Source organism: Setaria italica, chromosome IX (assembly GCF_000263155.2).
Source record: "Setaria italica strain Yugu1 chromosome IX, Setaria_italica_v2.0, whole genome shotgun sequence".
NCBI lineage: Eukaryota > Viridiplantae > Streptophyta > Magnoliopsida > Poales > Poaceae > Setaria > Setaria italica.
This window is the reverse complement of record NC_028458.1, coordinates 7,803,078-7,814,213: the sequence shown is the minus strand read 5'-3', so window position 1 is coordinate 7,814,213 and position 11,136 is coordinate 7,803,078. Positions and strand designations below refer to the sequence as shown.

At 42.6% G+C, this 11,136-nt stretch overlaps 2 protein-coding genes across 3 annotated transcripts; one reads left to right on the top strand and one right to left on the bottom strand.

Moving 5' to 3' along the window:
* Positions 1 to 40: 40 nt before the first annotated feature.
* Positions 41 to 3,794, top strand: LOC101779182 (the record flags this gene model as incomplete). Its single annotated transcript, XM_012848912.2, has 9 exons — positions 41 to 377; positions 456 to 587; positions 671 to 819; positions 1,649 to 1,918; positions 2,000 to 2,109; positions 2,285 to 2,402; positions 2,846 to 2,923; positions 3,308 to 3,395; positions 3,505 to 3,794. Coding segments are annotated over 8 exons (1,281 nt in total), but the record flags the coding sequence as incomplete, so codon positions are not given.
* Positions 3,795 to 4,287: 493 nt separating this feature from the next.
* LOC101778508 (mitogen-activated protein kinase kinase kinase 1) lies at positions 4,288 to 10,181 on the bottom strand. Of its 2 annotated transcripts, none has more exons than XM_004981992.3 (9): positions 8,813 to 10,181; positions 7,045 to 7,129; positions 6,880 to 6,942; positions 6,569 to 6,726; positions 5,945 to 6,020; positions 5,798 to 5,857; positions 5,550 to 5,657; positions 4,715 to 4,974; positions 4,288 to 4,607 (listed from the first exon to the last, which is right to left on the bottom strand). In XM_004981992.3, exons 1-8 carry the CDS (start codon positions 10,000 to 10,002, stop codon positions 4,768 to 4,770), a joined length of 1,947 nt encoding a protein of 648 aa, XP_004982049.1. In that variant the 5' UTR covers positions 10,003 to 10,181; the 3' UTR covers positions 4,288 to 4,607; positions 4,715 to 4,767. The 2 variants fall into 2 exon arrangements, with proteins under 2 accessions (XP_004982049.1, XP_004982050.1); XM_004981993.3 differs by having other exon boundaries at positions 4,297 to 4,588.
* Positions 10,182 to 11,136: the final 955 nt, after the last annotated feature.

Sequence of the window (11,136 nt, the reverse complement as noted above, 5' to 3'; positions counted from 1 at the left end):
AGAGTAAGCGTCAACCCTGACCTGAAGTCGGTGTGCCTGAATCCCAACCAGAAGTTGGTGCCGAAGGAGAAAGCACCCATCTGTTCTGCCAACTACATCGGCAAAGAGGAGGAGGGTGGAAGCCAGAACCACTCCTCAATTGCAGCTCACACGCTTGCCCATTGAGAAAGAAGAAGAGGAAGATGTAACCCAAGTTACCCAACAGGAATTAGCACAAGAGCATTCAGGCTCAGATTCCTCGCCAATTCGTGAGCCGCAGCCTCCACTTGTACCAATTTGGACAAGTTCTGCTGGTAAAGTTTACTATGGCCTAACTAGTGATCGACTGGCTTTAAACAGCTACTATGAGGCTTATCAGAAGTACAGTGAAAAACAAGGTATATCCTTACTTTGGTATAATCAATCTAGCCAATTTTAATTTTTACCTAATATCCATGGTTTCCCAAATCTTGCAGCTCGGCAAGAACAATTACCTACCCTTAGGTCGAGTTTGACTGTCTCTAGCATCACCGAATCTTATGGTCCAAAGCAGAAGGAAATACTTTTAAATGCATCAAAATCTATCTTAAGCCTTTCGGCATACATTGGTAATTTTCTAAACTTCGCCTTAGTGGAAATAATAATATATATCTATTATTTTGTTAACTTCTATAATTCCGCACATATGCAGATGATAAGGAGATAAATCGGTGCACTGGCATAGCTGTCGAGTGGGATGACGAAAAAGGATGTGGTATTGTTCTCACTTCTGCCTGCTTAATTACATCGAAAAAACCCTTCAATGATTGGTCCGACAAGGAATATGCTTCTAATGCCAAGGTAAAATGTTCCTCTGGAAAAACTTCACCTTTTTATACAATCTATAAAAAACAAAAGTGTATAATCAAAGTTGGATCTTCTTCTACTGTTGTTACTCCTTAAACTTGAAACAATTGATGGCTGCATTAAACTTGCCTGCATATGTTGACTCAAATCATTGTATTGTTTTCTGGACTGAAATGAAAGATATCGAAGTCTCCTGCAGCAAGTAATGTTACAGAATGATGATGACAGAGAGAATCCTTTCAATTGATTGAACAAATCTATCAAACAAAGGTTTCCTCCAAAGACAAAATAGCTTCTGTTACTTATCCATCACCATCGTGCAATAGTAACAATGTGTTTTTTGCAGTATAAAGTAGTGCTGAACTAACAGTTTTGAAATGTTTGAAGAATACACAGGCTAAAGAGACTACTAACTGTACAGATGTAAATCACTCATATGTCAGGATTCCTCATGATCCTTGAAATAGCAGATCAGAGTTAGAAGCATTAGGGACATGGGGGCAGATAGGGGCTTCTAGGGTAGTAGGATTCTTGCTCACTTTCTATGTTAAGCCATGTTCTTCCAGCCCTTGATCCGCTGATCACACATGCGGGATATACTCCAATTTTCCTAGGTGTGCCACTGATTTGATAGTTTCCTCACACAATAATGCTACCATCGATTTGTATTTGAAAGTACGTTTTTGTGTTATCATGATTTTAAACATAGATAAAAATGAACAAGCAAACTGCGCCGTATACGACATAGTAGAGCTGAGAATAGCTGTGGTGGTCTATCTTTCACATTAATTGCTTTTAATCTGCTTTTTTAAAAAAAATTCAGGTCGTTATTCACCTATTTGATGGCTCAACCTTAACCAGTAAATTACTATACTTAAGCAAGCATTATGATCTTGCCTTTTATGAAGTTTCTGGATACATGAACTTGAAGATTTTACCCCTGGAAACCAATTTGGAGTATGGTCTAGACTTGTGTCTGCTAGCCAGGGATATGAAAATGAATTTGATTTGCAAGGCAGTTAATGTGAAGTACGTAGCCCCTTGTGAACACCAACATAATCACTATTTATTCATCGATCATTCTATTCCTAAGGTATGATTATATTTATCCTTTTCATTTATTTTCATCTAGTGATTATAGTTCTGTAAAACTTAAATCCTATCCTGTATGTAGTGTGGCAGTGGAGGTGCATTGGCAGACTTAAATGGAAGAGTTGTGGGGATGTTATTTTGCATGCTACCACTAACTTCTTTTATTCCAAGTTCTCTCATTCTCAAGTTCAGGTATGTACCACCGTAGCCACCAACTGCAAACTCTGAGTATTATAGAATCAAGGATTACATTCTCATGCTAAGTTTCAGAAGAAGCCATTTTCAATGTTCTAATTATGGTGCTTAATTTTGGATGTGTCAATTATATCTGTAAAGGACATCTAATATATATCATATCCTTGTATAGGCGACTTGCTCGACCTCAGCTTGGATTAAAGCTAAGGGCAGTGGGTTTTCTAGATGTGTCAAGTATTGAGTTTCTGTCCCGCAGCTGTGGTGTCACCTCAGGTCTCATTGTAGGAGAGGTATATCTACTTGATTAATCCAGTTATTTCTTTATTGAAGTCAAGGTTATTTAGATATATATGCCATTTTTAAGTTCTCAGCATTGAAATATATTATAACTATTCTCAACTGCTGCTAGGTTTCAGCAGAAAGTGTTGCAGAGAAACTCGGCATTAGAGCTGGTGATGTTATTCTTTCATGCCAAGGAAAGATTGTTTCAAGTGTAACTTAGGTATATAAGCCGGCTGAAAAGCTGAAACGGCTGATTTGTTGTGAGAGGAAAACACTATTTGGTGGCTGATAAGCCAGCAGAATAAGCTGAAGCGAACAGGCCCATATTTCAGTCCAAAAGGCCTTCTTTAGAGGTCTGGATCCCAGCCCAGCTGGTCCAAACAAGGCCTAAAAGTGTGACGTCTGTGTTAATTTTATCTGACAGTAATTTAATCATACCTTTTTGTTTCAGTGGGAGGAGATATTGTTGGGTATTGGTGGAGAGCATCTTGAAAAGAGCAATGACTTAAGCTTGAAAGCGGATGTTGAGGTAAACTTCCTGCAGATAAAGAACGTCAAAAACTACTTATTGGTGCTGGAACGGATTAGGTTATGGATTAAAGATATTCCCTTTCATGCCACTATGCTAAACTAGAGTACCTGATCTTTCACTGCATTGTTCCTCACCTAATGCCATTGAGCTTAAATGTAATCCCCTCAATGCACTACCGTTTGATCTGTTAAGCTTGAGAGCTAGTAGATCTTTGATATAGCCTCCTTCCCTGTTTGTTCTATTCTATTGAAGTTAAAATATTTTAAAAAAACAATCCTGAATCACTCATTTGCCCTTTTTTTGTTGAGTTTTGGAGGTGGAGCTGTGGACTGGATTTGGTTGATATTAACGAAAAAAGGTCTTTTCCTTTTGTCTTCGTAGGTTGAGGTATTTCATGTGCGCAAAGGTATCCGAAGAATCATACATTTAACTGTAGAGTTGTCTGACGGTAATGAAGTCTTCAGCTAAGGTAATATCTGGACGAGATGATTGTCTTCTGCCTTTCCAACTTCTCTTCTTGTCATCTACTCCGTATCTGTTGCCCTTCATATGCTTACTGCAATCTGTTTCCCTTCCAGTGTAGCAGCTTTGATTGGGGAGCAAGCTACAAAATACGAGTTGCTCTACAATGCTGATGCCATCTCCCGCGTCTACACAGGATCTAATTCAGCACTGATTGTTTATATACATTTTTATGCGTAAGCTATATGCATATATGTTTGCAGTGGTTGATGTACACTGTGAATCACTTCTGTATATATTCCTTCCTTTTATACTGCAGTTGATTTTTGCATCCTGGACGGATGTCTTAAGCTCCGCTGTACGATCATACGGCGGGGGAATGAATAGCCCTTCCTAGTAGCGTTAATGATCTGTGGCTATGACTAAAAACAAGTTCCGATGATCAAGCTTGTTGGATAGCCGCGGTTTGATGCATGATTGGCAGTTGTGTACGAGATGCACTTCATGTCGAAGCTGCAATTTTATCCGTCATCGTGGCTTATGTCATACCATTAGCAGTGCAAGATCGGGTTTGGTCAAATATCACCTGTTCTGTATACAATCTCGTAGTTTTCTCATCCGAATTTGGATAGCTTCTGGTAGAAATGTGTATGCGGAATGAATAAATTTGGAGTAGCTAATTTTCAAGCGACATGCACAGTTCTTCACTTAAGGTCACTGGTCAATCCGTCAGTGGAGTGAATCGACAGAGAAGCACTTAGTTCGGTCGCCCTTTCCTCGCGTCCTGCTACATGTTCTGCCCTAGATGTATGCATGCATATGAAAAGCAACATTAGAGATAAAGCCCCACTTTACCTAGTCCGGCTAATGAATAGCATAACAGATGAGAAAATTATAAATTTACCAGCTTTTCGAGCAACAAGCCGTGCATTAACGAATGATGATGTCAAACATTTACAGACATCGGCCAAGTCTAGATCACTATCACAGAAAATTCCACCCCTTTTACCTAGCAAGTGTACAAAAAAAACCCTACTGAATGGAAAACCCTTCGCCTAACGAAGAATACCCAAAGAATACAATGGAACACATTCAATACTGAAGCTCACTATCCAACTGACTACACATACTAAACTGTAGTATATCCTAAACAAGGCCACGTAGCTCCTTTCTGGCACCAGAAGTGGAAATCATGAAGATCTGCAAAGCATAGTCATAACTGACCAACTAAAGTTACAATGGTGGAAAACTGTATTTAATTGGATAATCTCGACAGCTTAGATCATGGATGCTTCATCATTGCTCTAGTGGAAAGAAGAAACTTACCGGTAGATGACTTAAGCATTGGCTTCACAAAGACAAGCACCCACCCATCAGTACTACAAGCGGATGGCAGGGGGAGACGAAGAGTCGAATGAAGCTCTCAGCGGCCTGTTAACAAATGGGTGCTCCAAAAGTTGTAACGCAGAAGGCCGGTTCTCTGGATCAACTCTTACACATTGGCCAATGAAATCTTGTGCTTCTTTTGACAGGTAGTTGGGGATAGGAGGTCGTTCCCCTCTTCCAATCATGAAGAAAGCATTTGTCTACAAGTAACAAAGCAACATTAGTGGAGAGATGGAGACCAATACTGGGTTACGACTTTAGCAAGTTATACACAGGGCATTATTAAGGGAGAAGCGCAATTGATTTAAAATGATCTCACACACTAATACTAAGTGCTTTTGATTAAGGAAAGACTTGAGGCAGAGGCAGCAGCAGGTCTAATAAATCTTTATAGCCACAAGGATACAATTGATGTACTTCCAATACAAATTACAAGAGATGCTACTGGCATGAAAGGAAAACTACAGTTTTTCCTTTGTTCTGCCACAGCCATCCAATTAACTTTACTACACAGAAAAAGCGAGATTTCCATAAAGAAAAACAGAGAAGAGAGGAATCGACATCCTATTGTTTCTTTATTGCAAAGTCAAACAGTGAATATAAATATTTCTTCATTGTGACTTCTATGCTCTTCTTATCCATAAGTTTAATATTCTAAACATCAGATAAGGCCCAACACAACAAACAATATTTAAAGTTTCAAATATTTGAAAAAAAAGATATGGTTAACAAAATATTATATAACTACGAATTCTAAAATTGAAACATGACATACCCACTCGACATTAGGAAATGGTATTTGACGGGTTAGCATTTCCAATACAGTGCAGCCAAGGCTCCATATATCAGCTGAAGGCCCATACATCTTTTTAGGATTAATAACCTGAAATGAGAAGGTGCATTAGTTCCGTTCAAGAGATACTACACAAGTATGGTCCTGTGAAAAATATAATTGAAATGGATAATTTTCATTACAGAGGATGGTAATTACATAAAAGTAATAAGAAATGTTAAATTGGTTACCTCAGGTGCCATCCAGTAAACACTTCCTTTGCATGATCTTAGCATATTAATTTTTGACATCTGAAAATTGAACAAAGAAAACTACCTCCATAAGATACTTTGAGATGGAGAACATGCAATTAACTGAGCAGAAATATTAAGGCTAACCTCCTTTGCCAGTCCAAAATCCGCAAGCTTCACAGATCCATTTGCATGAACCAATATATTGGCGCATTTGATATCTCTGGATATGAAGCAATTGTTTAGAAAAAGTTTTACAAACATCACAAAACGGTCTTTTGCAGGGTCTTAATAAAAAATTAAAAAAAGTTCTTGATCCAAACTACCCAAAATGCTGATAGTGAGCTAACCCAGGTGCACTAACTCTAACAGGGCTTCCCTAAACTCACAAATTAAAACTGAGAATTTCATATCAACTCTGCATCTCAGTCTCTCATGGCACCCAAGAATTCTATAAGAAAAACTAGAAAATAGAAGGATAAGGTCCTACATACAAATAGTTTCTTTATATGAGACATGAGGAACATGACCTCAATATCACAAAAAGATGGATCAGTTGGCAGTTCCAGAAGAAGATACTGGAAAGAGATTTATTCCCCAAATATCCTTTTCAAAACAGAAATGTATGTTACATGGTCTATCAAAGACTCGTTTTTCCTGCTCCACTTTATCCTTTGTTGGAGACAAGGTTTAGAAAATAACCTCTTACCCCTACAGCATTCTAAGCATTACATTATCCCCCCGAAATATTAGAATACGGCCAGTTTATACCTGTGGACAACATTTCGCTCGTGGAGGTAAAGCAATCCATTAAGAATCTGCCTAGTGTATGCAGAGACTTGCGATTCTCGTAGTTTATACTTTTGATAGAGGGATGAAAGAGATCCTTGAGTGACAAGCTCAATAAAGATATAGAGTTTCGATTCTTCCTGCATTGAAACATAAACACATCACATGAGTTGAATAATATTACTAAGGTAGTAAGGTCCGCATATACTGCAAATGGCATAGTGATTGCTTAAAATTAAATGATCTCTTAAATAAATGCATAACCAGATAACATCAAAAGAACAGCAGAGTACCTTGTCAGTTCCATAGTACTGGACTATATTTTCATGTTCAAACTGACTAAGCAGAGCAATTTCCTGAAAACCACAAAACTTAAAAAATACAGCTGGACACAAGTAATGACAAATGTAGCGTAACAGACAACAGATGGTATTATAACGTTAATCAGCAGCTATAACCTGCTCAAGTGCGAGAATAGATTGTTGTGCGTTGCTTCCTTGATCAAGCAAAGATACTTCCTTCACAGCAAAAAATGCACCCTCACTGCACAGATATCATTGACATAATTTTTCAAATAGAGTGACAAAAAGGTGAAATATTTTCAAATGGAGTGACAAAAAGGAGTACACTTTACACTTTTCAAAGTGGCTCTTGATTTAACTTCTATAATCAGGTGAAATACATTATATATGATTATATATGTACTGCTGAGAATATTACAAAGCTGAATCTGCAATTACATTCCTGAAGTATTTTTCATGAAAGAAAATCGTCCATTTATTGATAATCAGATAGATACCTTCAAAAGAATGTGTTTCTCAACTACAAAGATTCCTTACAGGGCAAATTACCATAAAGTTTATTGTAGCAGTAGCAGGTTACAGATGACAAGCAGTTAGAAATCAGTCACTAAATATCTGTTTGTAAGGATACTTATTTGTCTGTTCCCGACTGTACTGTACGCTATAATTCCCCCAAAATTAACCAGTGCTAAAGCTTATCTTAAGTTTGCACAAATTGGCGAAACAGGGAACAAGATAAAGCATCAAATATACTCTATCAGTTTGGCCAGGTTGCTATGCGCTCTTGGCTTCAAGGCAAGAGTACAGAGATGCTTGTTATATGACTTCAAGATAAGGGAGACCAGAATTTACACTTTAGCCATAGCAAATTAGATAACATGACAAATCAGAGATATTGCAAGGACTGAGTTCACAAAGGCTATTTCATCCTATAAAAGTAATGCCTCAGGTGCTCTCCCACCTCACCATCCTTTGTGTACGGCAGTCCATATACACTGGATTGTGCAAATACAGTGCTCATATGCATGATACACTAGCACCACAACGAGATACTTGCAAGATGTGATGTGGTACAGAATTACAAATATAAGGTTCACAACACTGAAGTTAATTGCCCTAACATGTTGTATTCTCTGTTTCCTGTCAACACAATGTCCATGTTGTCTGGGGTAAACAATTCTGTGATTTTCTATTTGCGAAGTGACCGTTATGCCTTGTGTCAACTTTCTTAGCCATTAGATAAAAAACCAATCAAACAATCCACTTATCATCATACAAATCCAATCATCACAAAAGGGGCATATCCTTAAGAAAAAACATGCAAAATATGATAGCAATCTGAGGATTTGTTCAGAAAATAATAAGGTAACATATGACGAATGTGGTGAGTCAGACCTGGGATCATTAGGACAGGCCAAAGGGCAACATACTTCCTGTTATGCTATGTTGGCCAGTGCATTTTTAATGCTTCAGACGTAATAGGTCACTAAAGAATCTGTTGTCAAACACAGCTTCATTTATTCAAAAGGTGTCAGGTTAAAGTATGTCTATAAGCAACAAATATTCATTCGACGACATATGATCTTTGTGACAAACATTCAGATTTCCTCGCAGAGCTATGCCACTTTAGTTTAATTCAATATATTAAATAAGTTGCAAAAACGAATGTCTTGGTGGCTACCTAAATCAGTACCGGACGAAAACTCTAGGTGCCAAATGAAAAGACTGTGCCAAGCTTATAACAAAGGTGTTATTTGGACTAAGTTCATCTTTAATCTAACCCTGCACAAAGGCTAAATAACAGGGAAACTTTTAAGATATGCATATATTGGAACAAAGGCTGCAGAATTTTTTGGGATAATGATGAGTAATAGTGCAAACAAAATGAGCACACAGTAATATTCAAACTAGCACTGGCACTTACTCGCTGATCCCCTCATACACCATCCCGAATGAGCCACTTCCCAGAAGAGCACCACGCATCCATGACTTAATCTTCCGCTTGAACTTGCCATTCGGTGAGATGATGAACATGGCTTCCGTGGTGGTACTGGAGGCATCATCATCATTCGTAGTCGACAAAGAAGATGTTCCAGTGAAACCCTCGAAGGTCTCTCCTATTCTCAACTCTTTCAGCTCCCCCTCCACCGCTGCCACCCCATCCTCAACCCCGTCCTCCTCTGTGTCTGACACTTGACGAGTGTGTGCGCGTTCATGAGCCCCTCCCAGTTCGCTTCTCTCTTCACTGGGAGCAAACGACTGCACAATGTCCCAAGCCGACCCAGTCATATCAACAGCAACAACGGGCCTCCTCACCGGCGGAGGAGCGAGTGCAGTGATTGGTGGAGGCGGGGAGAGCAGAGGCGGCCGGGCGCCCCGTATCCCTACCTCCCCGCCCCCCTTCCTTGGCGAGGGGAAGGGCAAACCCCCGACGGGAGGCACAGCAGCAACGGCAGGGGCAGCCTTGGGGGACTCCTTGGGCGCCGCGACGATAGGCTCCTCCGCCGACTCGGTGGCGGTGGAAGCGGACGAAGAGTGGAGCGACTCCTCAGGAATGGGGGCAGGTACGGAGAGAACCGGCTGAACATTGGGCGCCGATACCGCGCGCGCGATGGGCGAGAGTTCGTCGGCGGGAAGGGACGAGTCGAGGCGGGGGCGCGGGAGGAGGTCGGAGTTGGAGCGCGACTTGCGCGCCTCCCAGGCGGCGATGGGGATGGCGAACTCCTCAGGCCCCGAGAGCCCCAGGCTACGGCAGAGCTCGTCGACCTCCCCCTCCGCGCTCCCGCTGATGCGGAGGTCCGCGCCGGGGGCAAGGTCGAGCGAGCGCGAGGGCCGGAGCCCCGGCGACCGCTGCTGCTCCGCCGAGGACGAGGACGACCACGACGCGCCCACCGACGCGGACGCCCCCGCGCCGACCTCGTAGTCGATGCGCTTCGCCGCGTTGCGGCGATCCAGGCGCGGGCTCCGTCCCCGGCTCCCGCTCCCACTCCCGCCGCCGCCGCGGCTGCTGGAGTCCATGGAGGCGTCCGCCCCGCCGCGGCGGCGGCCGGAGGTGGAGGAGGATGACGAGGGCGAGCCGGAGGAGGACGACTGCTTACGGCTCCACGAGAACATCTGGATCCATACGAGGAGCGCAGCCCACACCTAAAATCTCAGCTCCATGGGAGCGCGTCGGAATTCGGACTCGATTTCGCAGCCGCGGTTGCGCCGCAGCATCGGGGAAGGATTGGGGGGAGGAGCTCGGCTGCTTGCGGGGAGGGTATGGCGTGTGCCGTGGCGTCGTGGTGGAAACTGGGAAGTGAAATTTACAGCACACGAGCCTAACACGCTTTGCGTCCATGCCAGTGGACCTGCAGCTACGCTTGGGCCCAGTGAAAAGAGACACGGGGGCCCCGCGGCTGGCTCCTCCGTGGGTGGCTTTAAGGAAGTGGCGGAGGACTGGCCGGACGCGGGTTGACTGCGACGACGAGGGGGTGGTGCGGTAAGAAGGGGTCGGTTCGGCCCCGCGTGGGGCCCTGGCGTCAGTGGAAGAGCGGAGGGGTGAGTAAATAAATGGCTGCCGTTGGCGTGGATGTGAGGTCAGTGGGGGCCAGAGCGTGTGAACGGGGACCGTCGCCTCATCCTCCGCGCTGTCAACGGCTGTTCGCGCGCGCGCACGGCGCACGGCGGCGGTTGCCGGCGAGGCAGGCAAGAAAATTCGGGACGAGCTGGCCTGGGAACTGCGACAGCAGCCGCTGCTCCAAACCACTGGATCGGAGAACAGCACGTGGGGATTGTGCGTGTTACTTTCGTTACATAGCTTAGCTGAGCTGAGCTGAGTGGCCGTAAATCCGTAGTGCGTATACGTAGTCACTGATTGTGTACCCATTTGGAGCCAGTGTTTTCATGTAATTGTGTGAAAAAAAAATTGTTGCTTCAAATTCTGCCTTCTACGTTACCCAAATGTGAAGTGCAGTTGCATCCTTGGGACATGTGAGAAATGAATATTGCGGCTTTTGGAACAATATCTTAGGGGGTGTTTGGATCCCCAGACTAAACTTTAGCCCCTGTCACATCGAATGTTTGGACACTAATTAGGAGTATTAAATATAGTCTAATTACAAAACCAATTTCAGAACCCCTAGGCTAAATCGCGAGATGAATCCATTAAGCCTAATTAGTCCATGATTTGACAATATGGTGCTACAGTAAACATTCACTAATGATGGATTAATTAGGCTTAATAGATTCGTCTCGCGATTTAGCCTA